The following is a 20,424-nucleotide window of genomic DNA, read 5'->3' on the forward strand; positions in this document are numbered from 1 at the left end:
AACTAAACCAGACTTTTTTTTTCATTTTTCTAATAATTTTTTTTTTCTCAATTCAGTTTTTTTTCCAGTTTCATTGATTTTTTGGTTTTTTTCTCACCCTACTCAGCCCCATGTCAAGCTTTATTTTCCCTTCTTTTCTTTGCTTCATAAACCGCACCTGTTGTACAAAGACATGAAAGAGAGAGAGAGAGAGAGAGAGAGAGAGAGAGAGAGGAGAAGGTTGCGAGTTGATGGGACAGTGCGGGCCGTAACTGGGTGCAGGCTTGGTTGCCACGCACTAGACAGTAGACAGTACAGTTTATTTTTTGCCTTCCGGTTAAGCTTTTGTGGATGCTGCTGTGGTGCCATACTTTTATGTCATTTAATTTTTTTACTTCCATTTAAAACGACAGAGCTAAACTTCAGAACCTGAACCTGCTTATGGTTGGGAACTTAATAGAAAGAACGATGCCGCTGGTAGCCAGCCACTAGCACTACATTCTAGCAAAAAAAAGAACCTAGCATTGAGGTCGTGACATGTATATTTTGTTCGAATCCCACAACACTCTCATCACCCCAATCTTCTGTTCAGCTTCATAAAATGACATGCCTGTGGTTTCGGATGGGTATGGAAGCCTCACCCATTTCTCAGTCTTGAGCTCTGTAACATCCACGACACACATCTCTGATTCCTCCAATATCCTTCCATACCATTTGCCTTGCACCTGATATACCTTTCCCTTACCAATCTCTTCTCCTTGCCCGTCTACAAGCACAACAAACTGCCCTGGCTTGCACTGAACAAATTCTGAAGCACCAATGTCAACAAAGTCTGCCAATCCTATCCCAGCCTCGGGATCTCCAAACACGCCAATTTCTGATGTGTTTTGAAGGCCTCTTGCACTCGATGTGATGTTGTCTTCACTGGGGCTCTCAGGTGTGTCCTGCCGCTGCGCTTGTCCAACTTGTTTTTCTGGAAATGTATTATCAACCTCCATTGGTGCACGGACATCCTTGCCTGCACGAGCTAACCTCGCTTTGCGATTGTTGAGCCTGCGATAGCACAGAAATTGACAAACTCGTTAGAAGCATAACAAAGTCCAGGCCTATCCAATTGAACTTCTGTGGTACGGTAAAGAAACACCTATTTCCAGTTTTGACCTGCCATCTAGGCACCATCTATCCAGAAAATCAGGAGGCATGTATAATGACATACTGATTGAAAAATCAACTTCATTTAATGAGCAAATGGAAAAAACTCTGAAATGATTACATGTATAAAACTGAAAAGCCAGAAGTAATTTCTCTAGAAAAATAAGAAAGAAAAAAAAAGGTTGAAACCAAGAATGCTAGAAACAACAAAAATTAGTAACTGCATGTGTAGCAGAAACGGAAGATTTTGCAAGTGTCCTAGAATAGCATTTAACACACCTCAATCTTTTCAGAGTTTGCATCAATAAATCTTGTAACCCAATATGTGAAAAATAAAATGCCCTTTTACCAAGTGTTCTTGGACACCTGTGGTTTACTCCTACCCTGTATAAGAAGCTTGCCATGAAAACATTGCAAAGAGAATCAACTTTTAAAACCTAAATGAAGAGACATTTCAGTAGTAACTGAATTGTGCAATCATATCCTATTATGCAACATTAACAACTAAAAAAGGGTAATGTAAGCGTTCACATAAAAATCTTTTCTGGGAAATGGCTATATCAGGCATCTATTTACAAGTGCAGTTGACACAAATAATTCGAATTTATCCATGTACACACCATCCTCTTTTAAGCGTTTTCAGTAATGCCACATTTCATAGCCAAGAAGTGCCTTGAATGCAAACTTTTTATCCTTCCACAAGGCCATGCTAACTATCAAGAGAGTATATAACCTGGAGAGGGGGGGATGCATTCTTAAACCATGGAGAAGGTGAGACTTCCTTACCAATTTTTCAGTTGTGAAGGTGTAACTTCTGATCCCTGGGAAACACAATAAACTTGTTAAGCAAAAAAAAGAAAGAAAGAAAGAAATTTTAAAAAATTTACAGGTGATGAGATGGGGACACACAAATAGAACTAACTTACATAATGAATGATACAAAGGAGCATTTTACTTACATGAAGACTCAATTTATCAGCCCATGACTGTAACGCTGCTGCATTTCTCTGCATCTCAGGTTCATCTAGCAGGGCTTTCTCCATAAGTGTGATTTGATGGTCATTCATAATAGTCCGCTTCCTTTTTCTTGGCTGCTTTTCTTCAAAACGAGGACTTTCAACTTTCTCACCACCACAAACTCCCTGACAACCATTTCGTTTTATATGCTCACTTGATTTTAGGAAGTCACCATTCACCACTTGACCTGCATAAGTCTTCCCTCTAGTGGAACTTGTATCCGAACCACTTGTTTCAACAGTATGAGCATCTCTATCAATCTCTCTTAAAACATCAGATACACATGCACCAGGTTTAGCTTTGTCTTCCTTAATTGCATCTTGTGCTTGATTCCTATTTTTGAAACTGGGCTTCTCCTCTTCTTGGATAGCTGTATTCTCTGACATTTCCTCTTTTTGGATATCTGTCCTGTTGTAAAGATGTGAAGGTTCCTTCATCACCATAGGTGATCCGTATGCCCCAGTGCTTTGAGCTTCCTACGAGGAATCAAATTTGTTTGCAAGAAACAGTGTAAGATTTGATGAGAAAATCAACACCAAGAACACTTAAAATGCCTTCCTCAGAAACCACTATGATATAATTGATCTTAAAATTTTGACCTTCAATAAAATATGCAATAACTTCTAAAGTTTCGATAATTATATGATATTAAAAAATATGCTGTTACTCGTCGGTTCTAAACTTTAATTTGGATTTCTGTCAAGCTATCCCTTTGTCACCAATAGCAAAGCCAGAAAATTCGTAGGGTTAATTGATAACTTATGCACATCAAAATACATATTTTGATACACAAAATCTTGGTAAACTCTCAATATATCCAAAACAATTAACTAAAAATAACTGTTAATGAAACGGTGTACTATTCTATGACCTAAGTGATGATAGTAAATGAGTTTGATTGGATTATCATGAAAAGCATGGAGAGCTCAAGAGCAGAAGCAAAATAATTAATACGAGTAATAGAGAACGCAGATGCCATGGGAGAAAAGAGAGAAGCAATGTGTAATAGAGAACACAAGATGACATGCCCGCGCCCGCGCGTTGCCGCGGGCTTATAAAACAAATACACTTGATAGTGTTATAATCATGAACCAGCGCTAGATAAGTAATAGAAATTAAAGGTATGATGGAGCAAATATTTCATGACGGAAAAAAAAATTGTGTTGGTGATCAAAAACTTAGAGACTGGATAAAATGATTTGTAGCAATCTACAGTGTTTTGTGAGAAAAGATACAGTGCTTTTGCCACATGATATAGCCTTTCAGTTAATAAAAAGCAAAAAAAATTACAAAGCTAAATTCTCTACCAACTTAATATAAAATAAAAAAACCAACAAAGATAATTTTGGAAGGAAAAAAACCCATGAGAAAAAACGTTGCAGCAATTGACAATGTTTTGTGAGGAAAACTATAGCACTTTTCCCAATAAAATAAAATAAAAAATCATTTAGAGAAATATTGTAGCAATCCACAGTGTTTTGTGAGAAAAACTACAACGCTTTCCTCATATGATTTAGCTTTATTGTAATTATAATTCTTAACCAACTCCATATTCCAAAAAAAATCAACAAAGATAATTTTGGAAAAAGTCATAAAAAAATCACATGAGAAAACACTGCAACAATTCACAGTGTTATAAAGAAAAACAAAATTACAAAGCTAAATTCTTAATCAGATCAATATTAAAAAAAAATCAACAAAGATAATTTTAGAAAAAAAAATAACAAAACAAACACCAAAAAAAGAAAAAAAAATCATGCTGGAAACACTGTAGCAATTCACTGTGTTTTGTGATGAAAGCTACAGTGCTCCCCCACATGATTTAACCTTATTTGTAATGACTTGTAATTGTAATTCACAAACAACTCAATATTAAAAAAATAAAATTGAAAAAGATAATTTGAAAAAAATTATAACAAAAACAAACTATGCTGAGAGGCACTGTAGCAATCAACAATGCTTTATGAGCAAAGCTACAATGCTTTCCCCACATGATTAAGCTTTATTACAAAGTTAAATTCCAACCAACTCAATATTAAAAAAAAATCGACGAACATAATTTTGGAAAAAAATATTAAAAAAAAGAAAACACAAAAGAAACTGAAAAAAAACCATGTGAGGAAAAACTGTATCAATCCATAGTGTTTTGTGAGGAAAAACTTGTATTTAATTGTAATTGCAATTCTTAACCAGCTTAATATTTAGAAAATAAAATTGACAAAGATAATTTTAGGGAAAAACATAAAAAAACAGAAAAAAACCATGTAGGAAAAAACACTCTGGCAATCAATAGTAATTTTCGAGGAAAGTTACAATGCTTTCCTCACATACTTGTAACTGTAATTTTTAACCAGCTCAATATTAAAAAATAAAATAACAAAAGATAATTTTGGAGAAAACCATAAAAAAAACCATGAGGAGAAACACTGTAGCAATCAACAATGTATTAAAGAAAAAAAATTACAAAACTGAATTCTCAATCAGCTCCATGTTAAAAAAAAAATCGACAAATATAATTTTGAAAAATAAAGAAATAAAATCGAAAAACTATGTAGAAAAACATCGCAGCAATCCATAGTATTTTAAAGAAAAAAAATAACAAAGCAAAAATTTTAATCGGGTCAATATTTAAAAAGTAAATTCAACAAAACTAATTTTGGAAAAAACAAAAGAAAAAATAAATGAAAAAAAAAGAAAAAAAGGGAAAAGTTAGCAAAAAAGAAAAAAAAAAGAGGAAAGCACTGTGGCTTACTGTTGTAATCCACAGTGCTTTTGGGTGTGGGGGAACAGTGATTCCCCCACACCCTTTAGATATTGTTATAATATTGCATGGGAGACAAAATATGAGTAATGAGAGAAGTTGAGTAACATCAATTGTAATGTAAAGAGATCATTAGTGGAGAATCATACAAATGAACACCGAGCAACACTTCCTCTTTATGTGTATATTGAATAGTCTGCTTTTTTATTAATAGCATTTCATTTTTGTAGCTACTTGGATGTAATTCACAGAGCTTAAACCCGATAATTTCCTAACTTCTTACATAGGAGTATAAAGTTGAATCCACTTACATGTATTCTTCTTTTCTGTTTAGTTAATGCATTGAGTTCAATTTAGACAAAATAAATAAGGTAAGTACTATCATACCTATATTTTCATAGTTTATTAATTTGAAAGGGTCAATTGACCCCATTATCATTTTCTTGGCCCTGCCCATGTTTGTCACCTTGATGACCCTCCAAATATTACAGCCAGTAATAGAAACGCACATCAGAATTTTTAAAAACCGAGCTTTGATGTCAAATGCCACATCATCATATTAATGAAATGGATAATTGTGACAAAAATAAATGAACTTGTATTTAAAAAACAAAAGATATTAACCTGAAGATGCTCATCAATAGTAAGTCTAGAGAACTTATCCAAAGACATTGACCTCTCAGATTTGATTTCCTGAAATTTTTTCAGCAGCAAAACTTTAGCACATTTAAATTGTGAGGGACATGAAAAAGGAAGTTGGAGCAGAGAGGAAACGAAAACACTATTAATTATTGAAGGACAAAACCTTACTTGAACTTGGTTTTCTTCAAAATCAGTAGGATTAATCAGTGATTGTAACTGGTTAAAGAATACCCTTCAATAAAAATTTAAATGAAAAAATTAAGCTATCTGTATCACTGGAATTTACATAGACGGTATCGTATGCATATATATACATGCACAATGTATACACCCCATATGTGAACTAAAAATTGTTAAAAAAAAATATAAACCTACATGACATTCCAGCACCAAAAAGACATTTGAAGTAACATACAACAACCATCCACAACTAGCTAATGAAACTAAAATCCTCAACTTCATTGGCATTACACCATGTGCTATCTTAGTTGGCATTACAACTAGCTCCTAGTCGTGCTATCTTACTGTTTTTGCTAGACATTCCTGCAAGTTCAACACATTTCTCTTTTTAATTTGAGGATATTGCAATGATGCAGTGCAAGAAGAAAGTTTACATCAATAAATTCAGTTAATTTTCAGATTGTCATTATTTATAATTCTTATGTTATTCAGGAACTTAATCTATTTCCTTTTCAATATTCAGTATCAATTAGGAGCTCTATTATAAAGATTTCTTTTGTTTGCTATTTCGTTTAGAAATCCTATTTCATATTAAATGTTAGGGCTTTTAGTGTACCCATATAAACACAGATATTATGTATTTAGAGAAGGGAGAAATAGAACGTGTGGATTTTCTTTTAATTTGTGGATTTCAAGTCTTGTAAATTTAAGAAACACCCATTATAATTTCATGGGTTCTGGGCCCTTTTCCCATAATTTGTCTTCTTCTCTACATTAATTGGTTTCAGATAATCCTTTCCCAAGTCATTTCAGCTTCCAATCCAAGTATTGGACTTATTCTGAATTTCAGACCCTTTCATCATGCTTAAGATTTGAGAAACCAATGGTGAAGGTGTTGAACAACATTTATGTGATGCAGAGCAAATGCAGTTACCAATAACGCTCAACTGTTATGGTCTCTTGAGGGGAAACCTATCTAACATCTAAGAACCTCTATCCTAACAATGTAGTGCTGATTATAGCGAAAGCTGTCCAGAAGTATTCAAGGATGTTGCTATTCTTTAAAATTAAGCACAAAAAAAGGAAAACAACAGCACTTGTTGCAAAACATCCTAAAAAAATATAGGAAGAAAGTAGTGTGGTTGATGTTTAACTCACCTTAGCAGCTGTACATCCTCCTCATTCAAAAAGTTAGGAATTAGAGACTCTGCATGACTTAACAATGAACCTACACATGCAAGTTACGCATAAGAGACCCCACTAACTTTTACACATCATGTCTATCAAGAAAATTGTAGGAGAATAATACTTACGAAGGTTCCTGCAAACTGTTACGGCTCTTAGAGCACCAGAAGTAAAGGAAAACCCAGGCAATGACTTAGATGGGTCCATCCGCATGCACTCCAGAAACTTATGAAGGAACAAGTTTCTTTCCTGCTCTGTGGATTAGAACGAAACATTGAATTACATAATCCATTCAGCAGCCAACAGATCAATCATGATGAATATTTACGAAGATTGCGTGAGAAGATTCACCTTCACATATGTTTGGAACAAAACAGTGGAGGTTGGCAATTAGCTTCACAAATAATGAAGTTCTCTGATGTGCATACATAGCTTGGGGCATGTTGCTGGGAATTAAAGTGACTTCTAAATTTATTGCATTTGATTGGTTTGCTGCTGCAAATGTGTCCAAAAACCACCCAGCTGCTGTAAATGCATCATACTCCAGAGTACCATCTTCTTCTCTTGGTGGAAATTCAGAAGAACACCAAATTGATAAAAAATCTCCATGAGGGAGCGAAAATATAGCAGTCAGAACTTTGGTCTGTGGAGCATATTGACATTTGAAAATAGAAGAGGAAAGTCATGAATCTCTCTTCATGGCAGATGCTTTAAAGCATGATGAGTTGAAAATACACAGCATAACATAATTACACGTATGTTACAGTGACTAGAAAGATTTTAACAGCAGAGTACAACAATGAATTTTTTTGTACATTAGGTGGTAAATATCTAAAATTTTAATGTCTTTCAGAGTATCTGGGCAATATTCTGTACAAAAATTACTCAAAACAATTTAGCAGAACTAGCATGGTGCAACTAAGTGAGTATCATGCCTAAGAGTCCAAATGATGAACTTACAAAGCATGTTGTGATATAAGATCTAAAATTTGAATCATCTGAGAAGATATCAGCCAGACGCATTGCATTGAGTCGCAAAAGCCCCATGGGAAAAGTTCTGTCTGAACATGGACTAAGATGATTGGGATCTTTGCTAAGTGCAGCCTTCAGTAATTCAAGAATCTACATCAAAAAGTATATTAATAGCAAGCATGGTAAAACTAGGCTTCAAAATGAAACAAAGAATATTAGAAACAGTGGGTCGAGGCAAATTTGGTTTGAGGATCACTAATAAATGACACTGGCCAATATCTCTCCTGCAAAATAGATCTTTGTTCAAGATTACTGCGGGTGGAAAGAGATTATCAACTTTTCAAAATGCTTTGGTTTAGCAGATGTGTCAGGTAAAACAAATATAATTAGCGTTCCATCAGCCTGCCTCTCCACATCAAAAACCACTACATGTGCTAGCACATTTATTAAACTAACCTCTAATACTACAGACTTTGCCAAATCAAGGCTCCATGGAGAGCTTGCAACCTCATCAAGGTAAGAAATGCTTTCTGCTTCACACAGATGCAATAGCTGAATAAAAACATATGATCAAACAGAAGAAGAAATCAGAGATATTTAGACAAATAAGGGAATAAGAAGTTAAACTAGATTATGATGCAGCTTAAGCCTTGCCACTGCATTAAAACTTACAATCGATAATACTTTAGCCTTCAGTCTAGATACTGCAGCTACAACTGTGAAAGAATCTACAAAAGGAGGCGTGATGTTTAACTTCAAGATGGCCTGGGCCAGAAAAAGAACACCTCCCCTTCCACATAGTTCCTGGAATAATATTATACACAGATATTTTACCAAAAAATGAAAATGATGAATAGCAAATAAGAATATTAAACGAGAGATGTTCAGTTAGAAAATAAAAGGAGACTTATTACTTTATGGATACCATTGTCAAGATCATTGATGCATATACAAGTCATAATAATAGTTACCCTAATGCAATGTTACACAATCAAAATATTAGTCCTGAAAATCTCCATGTTTCTCCCACTCACTTTCCTGCTTTTTCACCATATACAATCACATTAACTAGATACTTCTACTTCTGATTTGGTCCAGCAAGAAGTATTTCTCCATCTTATGTAAAACACATAGAAAAACATTGAAGCTGGCATCTCCTGGCATACAACGTTAACCCAAACATATAGAATAAGATGGTTCTATTTTAGAAACCTTGTTCCTAAGAAGGCGCTCGCGGAACATCTTTTGCTGGCACAATGACTGAAGAGTCTGTAAAGAAGCCTCACATTGCTGGCAGATATATTTAACTATTTGTTCAGCTGTTGGACTTTTCACATGAAGGCCAGTATGTTGATCTGATAGCTTGACCTGAAGAAACCTAATGGCTACATGAACAGCACCAAAAGCTGCATCCATAAATATGTCAACCTATATGAGAAAATTCATTATCAGAAAGTCCATAAATGTCTCTGCCCGCAGAGCTCAAAATAAAATGATAATATGACCACAAGTAGTTGATGAAAATGAAGATAATAGATCAAAGAATAAAAACAAGAGAAGATGCAATATTAGGCGGCTCATCTTTACTCATTTTAACAATCAAGTGCAATCATCTTTATTATTGTTCAAATAGATTTTTCAACTCTGAATTTTGTACGATCAAGTTCAAATGTTGATGCGTATTAGCATAAGTCTTGCATGTCTAATAACAAATGACCTGGAATCAAACCCATCACACATGGAATACACGCAATCCCATCGCCAAGGTGATCTTTTTGAGGGAAGCATACCTCCAATCAACCCATTTAAATTTTTTATATAAAATTTACATTTTTTTTATTTAATAAAAACATAAACTTATTCACAGATTGCCAAAATAAAATTCTTTGAACCCACAAAATAAAGACTGAGATGTTTTCTATTTATCAGAAAACATTGTGATGTCATCAAGAACAATAAACCAGAGTTAGTCATAACCAAGGCTCTAAACACAAATAAATGATCACGCTTGATACTATAACTCTTTAAGGAACCACCAAAGTAATTAAGAAAGCCTCTTATCATTGCACATCTATTGAGTCAAGAAACATAGAACTCCCTCCAACCAAATGCTATGATGCTCGAATTCCCTGCATGTTTATAAAGTATAAGGGCTGCCCCATTCCATGAATTTGGAAAACCACAAAGGGTACTCCATGAAGCCCAATCTATTATCGTCCAAAGTAATTTTGGATTACAAATATTCCAAAACCATTCCAATTAAACCCCAACTTAAATCACCGGCAACACTTAGAAGGTGTTTAGGAGTGAGGTAGCGGTTGCTTTTCAAAGTCTTTTTCACTCAGAAATGAATCAAAATAATGTTTTTATTTTTATTTTAAAAAAAATATTTTTGACATCAGCACATCAAAACGATTTGAAAACACAAAAAAAAATTATTTGAAGTAAAGAAAAAAATAAAAAAAAAATTCATTTTTTTTAAAGCGCTTTTGAAACGCAAAAACAAATATACAAAGAGCCTCAAGAACAGTTGGTCACTGATGTTCGCTCCAGCTCCTCAATCTCCCTGCTGCTGCCACAGCAACCATGGCCACTGTTGCACTGTTGCAGGTGTGACAACACCATTTCCATCAAAACCTCTAAAATATAGAATAAAAGGTTGTGACAGCAAACTGCAGATAGATGGTTGTGAGTTTACAGGTTCAATGCTTTATGGTGATTTTGTAGGTTGAGATGGTGGATTGGGATAGTGGTTACAAATTGAGCAGTTTGTTCTTGGGTTTTATGGTTATTGGCAGTGGTAATGGGTATAATTGAGGTTTCAATTGTGACAATGGCCGTGGTGAGAGTGCAAGAACAGCGGTGGCGTGGTGTAGGTGTTAGTGAAAAAGAAAAGGACAAATTTGATTTTAGTTCAGTTTCCCAACATCTCAAAGCCTAAATTAATGGGAAAAAAGGTATCTGGTCAGTAGGAGGGAAAAAATTCCCACCCAAACAATAACCTTGAGCACACATGTAACTTGGGCATTCTGGCCTAACTGGTGGTGTGCTGACACATAGGACACTTAACTGACATCCACATTTCACTTGATTATGTGAAATTTAGAAATTGAAAGATCTATTATAACAAAATTAAAGATCACGCACTTGATTGCTAAAACTAGTAAAGTTAAGGCACTAAATATCTCATTTTCTTATATAAAAAAAAAAGGGCTTTGCAGTGATCCCATGAATATAGTCAACCCGTTGCTCTTAAATATCCACTTAAACAAATCATGTGGAAAATTTGTACCTTGGGGTGAGCAAGCAATACTTGAACAAGATCTTGCCATTGTGAAGATATACATCCTGACAATAAATGTAGACTGGATGCTACAAGTGCTGAATGCACAAGTAACAAAGAGCATGAATTAAGGTTTTCCTACATCACAAAAACAACCCTGGTAAACTTGAAGAGTTTGGGAAGTAAATCATCAGAAGAAAGTATTAATGAATACCTGTCTATAACCACTAAGAACAATTAGTAAATAAAACACCAGATCCAGCAGCTGCTCTGATACTTTAACATCATCAAGCAAAACCTGTATATATACACCAAAGAACATTCGAGAGAAATACATTTTACTTCAAGATATCGTTCCCAAATTCTTACAAACATAAATATCTGGTGGTGAAAAGAACACATCACAGCTGCCCAAGAATAAACAAAGAGAATGATAGTTTACAGAAAAATGGGTAGCATCCAAATACAAGTCCATTTAAAGATAAATAATTACAGATACTGACACCAAAGAACCCAATGCCACAACTAGTTTAAAGTAACTTCCAAATGCAAGTACTTAGAATAGCTTCAGCATTACAAAGAAAAACCAAGCAGATGCACAAAAGACTTCAATATTTGATCCAAGGATTCATCACTTAATGTAATAGGGAGACAGGGGAACTTATTTTGAGTTAAAATTAAAATAGTGACCATCCTTACAATTTGTCAAGGTTCACAAGCACAACAAAGCCTGACTTTAAATACATGTCCAAACATTTTCGATTGATGTGTCAAAGTCCATTTGCTAAGCAAAACAGACAACAAAACTGATGATACATAAAAATAATAATAAAGACTAGGCAATGATTGATAAAAGCAACCTGCTCAAGTTTACTGTTCCGAGGTCCTAGATCACACAAGGAATGCAAAAGCCGAATCCCGCACAACAAATATCTCAACAGCGATTCATCTCTATCAGATGACATAAGCACTGCAATAAGGTGTAAAGGAAGAAAGCCTGCCAGTTTTTCCACATCAATCTGAAAAATAATGTGATTTAAGATGCAAGATGATGTAAAATAAGAAAGCATAAGTGTGTTGATGATGAGCTTGTTTCCTAACCTTTGTCGTTGATCCCTTTTCAGAATGAAAGTGAATTGTAAAATTTTCAGAGTCCCTTAACAATTTGTTAAGCTCCTGAGAGCTAAGACCGTGTAACTCTTTCACTGCTGAAATTAAATCAATGACCTGTTCATAAAAGCAGATACTTGTCCATGTTAGAAAGAGGGAGTGGCTGAAGAGAAACAAAAATGAACACAAAACACAGTTGAATAATTAAACAATGAAATTGATAAAATAGTCAGTCATGTTAAGCAGACATTAAAGAAACTCAACACACAAAAATAAAGTGACAGAAAGAACAGAAGAGTTGGATGATTGAAAAATAAAATGATGAGCCATGTGAATTTCAGAGATGATTTTGCCATTATCCATCCAAAAGCAAATAAAAACCACAAAAAAACAAGAGCTGAGTTAACAATGCTCACTTGTTCAGCCATAGACAGTTCTTCCTTGGCAAGCCTCATGCTAGAGCCCAGACAAGAAAGCTGACCAGAGAAAATAACGAACCACTGCAACCAGAACATTAGATAGAGCATGAATGCTGACAATAATGTAATGTGCTCAAGGCTAAAAGTAGCTAAAGCAGGGGAAAGGATGAGGGCAGGCATATGAACAAAGTACAAGCCAATTCTTCAAAGACAAGGAAGAAAGAGCTTATTGAAATAAATCTCCCTGAGTTTCTAACAAATAATATAATACCAGTTCTTTTTGGTAGCAGACAGTGCATCTGCTTGAAAAGGTAAGAACTAAGAAGCACCCTGGATGGAGCAAATAATGTAAAGTTTGTAAACTTGCACTTGATATTCCAAAATCAAACAATTTTCTTGAATTCTTATTTCAAATTTCAGTTTCACAACAGAAATTTTTGATGTTACAACAAAAAGAGTTACCGAGGCAGGAAAACCACCCCAAAGTCATAGGAACCCCCCCCCCCCTTTTTGTATCCAAGCAACACCACCATAGGTGAATTTCCTGGACCTACGAGTACCCAATTGACTCATGGAACGGTGAATGGGAGGCCGAAACCCAGGCAGGTGACGCAAAGATGGAACTTCTTGCACCTGCCAGTGATGGGAATAGAAGCCATACAGCATTTATATATATAGAATGTAGGAAGCCCTAAATCCTCAATTATTGGCAATGAAATCTCTAATTATTTAGGATGTAGTATTTCTTTAATTATGTATTTAGGATCTAGTCTAAAAAGGAAAGCTTAAGTTATTGGATTGTCATCTTATCATTCTGTAACTTAACTAGTTACTCCGTAATTGTGCTAGTTACAAATAATAGAGTATAATTACAGCTCAAAAAGTACACGGTCACTTTAAAAAAAGTACTATTCACTTTATGACAAGTCATTATAGGTGATTACAAATTATTAAGTACATTTACCTACCGAGCTATTAAAAATTTATCTTGTAATTTTATTATTTAACTAATTTCTCCATAAATCTGATAGTTCTAAAAAAAAAATCTGGTAGCTGTAAAGATTTAAGTACAATTCTGACAGTAAAAAAAATACCTAGTTACCTTGGAGAAGAAAAGGCCACCATTTACTTCATGCAAACCCAATTCAAATAATCAGAAACCAGTAAATACTTTACTTAATGCATTGTAAACCTTATCTTATCACTTTGTAAAGATGAAGGTGCTACAATTATAACCTTTTCAAGTAACCACCACAACAAGCACCTCTTCTCAAGCAATTCTCATACTATATGTATTATGGAAAACCATACAGCCTTATCTATTGAGTTTAAGAAATCCCAAGTTCTGAGCTTTTTGGCAATGGCAATATCAACTATTAGGAATCCCCAATTATTTGGGATTTAATAACGTTTTAATAATGCATTTAGGGTCTAACCTAAAAAGGAAGGATAACTCGCTCTATTAGAGGTCAACCTCCTCAGGACAGTTACTTTAAATCGGTATAAAACTTAAATCCATTTTCTATTCACATTGCAATTAATCAACTTTTGAAGTGGAACCCTATCAGTACAACAATGGAATGTCTCACATGCAATTAACTCCCAACCACCACATGCCCGAAAAATTAAATCCAGAATTACAAGCAATATAAAAAGGGAATGTCCATTCAAATGGAAGTGGGTTTCGTTTACTTTAGACAAGATTCAAAACCCAGAAATCATAAAGTCCCTGATCACTCCCTGAACTCGATGCGGTGTCATTTTTTACTGACTGTCAAGTAACTAACTCTATGATGATCAAAGAAACACAGAATCAATTGACTCTTCCACACGGCATCTTCGAATTCAGAAATGTGAAAAATCTGAAGATATGCACTCATTATTGCGAGACCTGAGCTGAACAAGCTATATATATAAAAACTAGATTTCAATTTCAAAGTGAAGTGAACGTTGAAACCCTAAAATGATAAGGAGATTAAAAAAAAAAGGCAGAATTGCAAGCAGAAAAAAGGAAAAATAATGTAAACAAAAAAATAAAATTCAACAACAACAGTGAATTAAGAGCTAACCTTTTGAACCGTATCAGAAAGCTAAGCGCCCACAAAAAAAAAGAAGCAAAAATAAATAAATCAGCGGGGTTTCTTGGTTTTGGGCGTTTGAAATTTTTTGAGGCCGTGCTGAGTGTTTGTTTATGTGATTGATGGAAAGACGGAGTGGGCTACGTTAATAAAAACCACAGGGTTTTGTTTTTCCTTGTTGGTTGAAAAATGGTAAACCACAGGATTGCTACAAGAAAAAAGTGACTCCCTTTTTTTCTCTCTGATGCAGGAGTTTTGATTGCTTGCTAGATTTCTTTAGCTCCTGCTTTCCTTAACTCGGTTCAAACTTAGCACTATATATTTGAAAATATACAACTTAGTCCTTTGACCGGTCGATTTCTTATGATCGTTGTCCTTCTACAAATTCATTGTTTTTATTTTTCATGGAGTAATGCTTAATGAAGGAAAAGAACGCGATGTTTTAAAATCTAATATATCATAAGTAAGGTGTGTCGAATACTTGCAAAAAAAATTATTTTTTAAAAGATTTTATTACTATCATGTATGTGGTAAAACCAATAATTTCATGGATTTATTTTTTAATATAGAATCTTAAATTTCTTATCTAAATAGTTCAAGGAATATTTATACCTTATGAATCTTTTTTTTTCTTGAAAAACGAAGTTGGAGAGTCATTTTACTCTATAATATTAATGGGATAACAAAAATCTCTTACACATACATTAATAAAAAAATATATCTCTTATACATGCATTAATGAGATAAAATATCTCATACATATAATAAAATAATATATTTTTAATATATATGTTAATAAAAAAATATATGATTGATTAGAATTTAAAAGGATCGAGTACCCCTTGAGACTAGGTTTAGGTGCATAACTTGAGCCCGCAAGGTGCTGGGCGTGGGTTTGTAGCATGAGCCCACCATTTAAACTCGAGTATATAGCCCAAACCCGCAAGATACTAAATATAGATATAGTAATTAAACTCATTTTAATTTTTTACTTGTGTTAAAAATGAATATTTTAATTAAATTTTAAAAAATATGATAATTCTTAAATTATCTATACTAAATAATCAGAATAGACAAAATGGCAAGCCATCAAATTTAGTCAACTTCTTGGATAGTTATTAGTTGTATTACCTGGTAAAAAGAAATTTCATAACTTTACATATTTTTTATTTATTTTCCTATAACTATATAATAGTTTGCTCTAAAATGTGAATGGGATGGTGGTGTTTGGTATTATAGTTTAGCTTTATTTTTTAGTTTTAAATTAATTTTATATATATTTTTAGATCACATTGATGTATTAATGTTAAAAATAAAATTAAAAAAATATTATTTTAATATATTTTTAAATAAAAAATAACATTTATTATACTAATAAATGCACATCTATACATTGAAATTAAAAAAAAACAATAGATGATGTAATAAGATGATGGCCTGCAAGTGATGACAAAGGGACTAAGTTGTAGGTTTTAGAACATGAGAAACTAAGTTATAATTACATTCCAAACCGAGAGGGACTGAATAACAATTTAGTCTCAAAAGAATCCAGAATCAAGGCCCCGAGCCTGATCGTGGGCGTGGGCATGGGCTCAGGTACAGGTCTCTCAGCATTTGTGGGTAATAACATAGTAATATTTATGGCATTTTAGGTATTGCAAATTCAGAGGGCTGATGACCAGCTGCAAATTGCGTAACACTATAAAGCATAAACAGCTGATAAACCCTAAAAAGAAAATAAAAGAAAACTACAATGGCAGACCTTCTTGTAGATCAACCCCAGGAAATCACCATCTCCAAAACCTTCCCAACTAAACCAAAGCTAAAAGCCAAACCGAAAACCCCATCAAAAACCCCTGAATCCAAATACTGGTCTTCCTTCAAATCCCACCAAATTTCAAACCTCATCTCCTCCATCCCTTCCATCGATTTCTCACCTATATCCCCACACCACTTTGCCGCCGCCAATTCCGCCTCCCTCACTCTCTTCTCCTCCCACACACTCTCTCCCGCCTCCACCATCTCCTCCTCCGATGTCGTCACCTCCTGCTCCTTCCGATGCGACGGCTCCCTCATCGCCGCCTCTGATCTCTCCGGCCTTATCCGGGTATTCGATGTCAAGACACGAACGCCACTTCGTCGCCTGCGGTCCCACGCCCGCCCTGTTCGTTTTGTCAAGTACCCGTTACTAGATAAGCTCCATTTGGTGTCTGGTGGTGATGATTCTGTAGTTAAATACTGGGATGTTGCTGGACAGAGTGTGGTTTTGGACCTGTATGGTCACAGGGACTATGTGAGATGTGGTGATTGCTCTCCAACTGATGGAGAGATGTTTGTCACTGGGTCTTATGACCACACTGTGAAGCTGTGGGATGTGAGAGTTGATAATAAAGAATCAGTTATTGAAGTGAATCATGGAAATCCTGTTGAGGATGTGATTTTTTTGCCTTCAGGCGGAATGGTTGCTACGGCAGGAGGGAATAGTGTGAAAATATGGGATTTGATTGGAGGAGGGAAGATGGTTTATTCTATGGAGAGTCATAACAAGACTGTTACTTCTATTTGTGTTGGGAAAGTAGGGAAAGAGAGTGGAGAGGAGGCTTTGCAGTATAGGATTTTTAGTGTGGCTTTAGATGGTTATATGAAGGTTTTTGATTATGCAAAAATGAAGGTTACTCATTCCATGAGGTTTCCTGCCCCGCTTATGTCAATTGGATTTTCGCCGGATTGTATGACTAGGGTTATTGGGTCTTCCAATGGGATTATATTTGCCGGGAGGAGGAAGGCAAAGGAGGATGTGGGAGAGAGTAAAGTAGGGAATTTTTGGGCGCTGGGCAGTGTAGAGGAACCGCAGAGGCGGGCTTTGAGGCCAACTTATTTTAGGTATTTTCATAGGAGTCAAGGGGAGAAGCCAAATGAGGGGGATCATTTGATAATGAGGCAAAAGAAGGTGAAATTGGCTGAGCATGATAAGTTGTTGAAGAAGTTTAGGCATAAAGAAGCATTGGTTTCAGTTTTGGGTGGGAAGAATACAGAGAATGTGGTGGCTGTGATGGAGGAATTAGTGGCGAGGAGGAAGTTATTGAAATGTGTTGTGAATTTGGATGATGAGGAGCTTGGGTTGTTGTTGGGCTTCTTGCATAAGCACTCGACCATGCCAAGACATTCTGGTTTATTGACGGGGTTGACTAGAAAGGTACTCGAGATGCGGGCTGAAGATATTAGAGCTTCTGATGCTTTGAAAAGTCATATTAGAAACCTTAAAAGGTCGGTTGAAGAGGAGATCAGAATTCAACATTCACTACAAGAGATACAGGGTGTAATTTCTCCTTTATTGAGAATTGCTGGGAGAAGATAAAACTTGAAATGGGTTATAGTTCGTTGTAAGGTATTCTAGTGTTATGAAATGCTGAGGTTGTCATTATTAAACCTTGGCTGAGGTTGTCATTAGTGAAGTTCAGCAATTTTGTGGCATTTATGTTCTTATTTGGATTCTTTTCAAATTTTGAGATTAGTATTGTTGTTTTAATCAGCAGTTATGTTCTTTCTCTAATTGTAATTGTGGTTACACAAGATGGTGTTTACCCATTTTTGAATTGAAATGTCTTTCCCTTCAAATTATCCGCAGAAGAGATGGGAAAAAAACTGTGTTTCAATCCTAATTTAATATTAGAAGTGCTTTCACTGTTAGAACTACATTGTTATTTGTCCAAGTGCTTGCAGTATTATGTCTTGAAGCTCGCAGTTATTTTCTTTGGTTATGAACCTCTGTTGTTTTTGCATAACATGCTTTTTGCAGTTTTATGACTGCAATATTTTTCAGTGTGCTTTTTATTACTTTTTGGCAAGAACATATCTCATCGTATCCCTGGCATCTGAAGAAATGCCTTGTGTTCTGGTGTTTGTGTTTGTTGTGATGCTACACAAGAAGCAACAGATCTATGCTCAGCGTGGGTACTGATTTGATATGGATTGTTTTTATGCGAGTTCGAGATTATTTTCGTGTATTCCTATCTTATAATGTTGCTGTGTTTAAGCTTTGTCATGGATATTGCTGCTGGTCTTGCTGCTTGTTAGTGGTTGCTTTACTGACGATCCTCATCAATTTTAAGTGTCCTGGATTTACTTTGTTTGAGCTTCTCATGCAACAAATTGTTGATAGCACCCTGCTGTTAATGGTTTGCATTACTTCAGCTCATCTTTTACCAAAAAAAAAAAAATATGCAATTTCCTGCTATTTTGCTTCCTTGTAAGTTGCTGTGTTGCTTGTCCTTAGCTTTCTGCTTTGCTGCACTTGATGTTCTATTTTGTCTGATACTGAGGTTGCTGGTCTTTTGCTGGTTAAGCTTCGGTTTAATGGTTTATGCTGTCACCACAGCCTCGCTGTTAAGAAATTTATCACATAGCAGGCTCCTGGCCTTTTCAACTTTTTTTTTCAACTTTTTTGTTGAAGTGTTTGGTAATGCTAATAGTTAAAAGGGGGGAGAGAAACCAAAAATGAAATGAGAACAAATTTAACATCTTTTAGAACCATTAACCATAAGATGTGAGATTATTATTGTCATTTATCTATTGATATCTGAGAAAGTTGCTGGCGTTTTTGTTGTTATTGATACTCCTGCTGGTCTTCTTGTTTGATGCCTGCTTTGCTGATGATCCCTGTCAAGATTATGCATCTTTGTTCATCTTTTATTGTGACAAAACATTGATGGGCACCCTGCTGGACTTCATGGTTTGCACCTCTGCAGCTTTGTTAAAAAGCACAATCTGTTTTTCACCTGCTGTTATCCTTCTATTCCTTGCCTTTAGTTCCACTTTTGTTCACCACCATCTCTGGCCACCGCTAAATCTGCAACTAATTAATTTGTATAATTTCATATTCATTCCTAGCTAGATAAGCAAAAGAAATAAGCACATTTTATTTATATTTTCCATCCCGTTTTCGTATTCATTTCCTGGGTTACCCGGCAGGCCATTGTTTGACAAAGGTGTTCACCGGAGATGAGGACAAAAGAAGACATTACACAGGCAGCCTGCAACTTGTCAGCTGGGGAAAAAAAATATACAGTCCTGCTTATAGATTTATTTAATCTTTATTTTTTTGTTTTGAATTCTTTTATGAATTTGATTTTTTTAAAAATTTTATCATTCAATACAATATTTGATAATATTTAAGATTTACCCTTAATATTTTGATTTTTAATTTTAATTCTTAGCCCTTATATCAAATTTTAATTTATTTTTAATTTCATCCTTAAATCTGTAATCTTGATTTTTTTTATTTAGTCCTTATTCTCTCGATTTTTTTTTATTATTTTGGATTCATTTATTAATTTGATTTTTTTTTTAATTTTACTCTTCAATTTAAGACTTTTTTTATCCTTTATATATATATATATATATATATATATATATTAAATGAGGTTCTTATTCTTTTATTTGCTATTTTTTTATCCTTCAATCTTTTTATTTTATTTTATCATTTAACATTTGATTTATTGAGATTTTATTTCCTTAGTTTTTCCAATTGTTTTTATGCCATACCCGAGAGTTAATATGGGAAAATTATCGGTTCAAGGGGTTGAGTGGGTTGACCCGAGTGAACCCAAGTCAACCAAATCTTTTTTGTTTTATAAAAAATTAAAA

At 34.6% G+C, this 20,424-nt stretch overlaps 2 protein-coding genes across 5 annotated transcripts; one reads left to right on the forward strand and one right to left on the reverse strand.

Annotated features, from left to right (window-relative positions):
* Positions 1-395: 395 nt before the first annotated feature.
* Positions 396-15,056, reverse strand: LOC133682691 (nodulin homeobox). 4 transcript variants are annotated; one of them, XM_062106165.1, is made up of 19 exons: positions 14,770-15,056; positions 12,698-12,781; positions 12,273-12,398; positions 12,032-12,190; positions 11,386-11,469; positions 11,181-11,309; positions 9,101-9,316; positions 8,561-8,692; positions 8,345-8,440; positions 7,877-8,038; positions 7,268-7,559; positions 7,045-7,170; positions 6,890-6,959; positions 5,720-5,783; positions 5,534-5,602; positions 2,091-2,624; positions 1,918-1,952; positions 1,411-1,527; positions 396-1,032 (listed from the first exon to the last, which is right to left on the reverse strand). In XM_062106165.1, the coding sequence occupies exons 2-19, from the start codon at positions 12,734-12,736 to the stop codon at positions 498-500; spliced, it is 2,985 nt and encodes a 994-aa protein (XP_061962149.1). In that variant the 5' UTR covers positions 12,737-12,781; positions 14,770-15,056; the 3' UTR covers positions 396-497. The 4 variants fall into 4 exon arrangements, with proteins under 4 accessions (XP_061962149.1, XP_061962150.1, XP_061962151.1 ...); XM_062106166.1 differs by having other exon boundaries at positions 1,411-1,515; positions 14,770-15,042; XM_062106167.1 differs by lacking the exon at positions 1,411-1,527 and having other exon boundaries at positions 14,770-15,040.
* Positions 15,057-16,467: 1,411 nt separating this feature from the next.
* On the forward strand, positions 16,468-18,474 carry LOC133681621 (protein SLOW WALKER 1-like). Its single transcript, XM_062104711.1, has one exon. It carries the CDS (start codon positions 16,532-16,534, stop codon positions 18,134-18,136), a length of 1,605 nt encoding a protein of 534 aa, XP_061960695.1. The 5' UTR covers positions 16,468-16,531; the 3' UTR covers positions 18,137-18,474.
* The last annotated feature ends 1,950 nt before the right edge of the window (positions 18,475-20,424 follow it).

This window comes from Populus nigra, chromosome 2, assembly GCF_951802175.1.
Source record: "Populus nigra chromosome 2, ddPopNigr1.1, whole genome shotgun sequence".
Taxonomy (NCBI): Eukaryota; Viridiplantae; Streptophyta; class Magnoliopsida; order Malpighiales; family Salicaceae; genus Populus; species Populus nigra.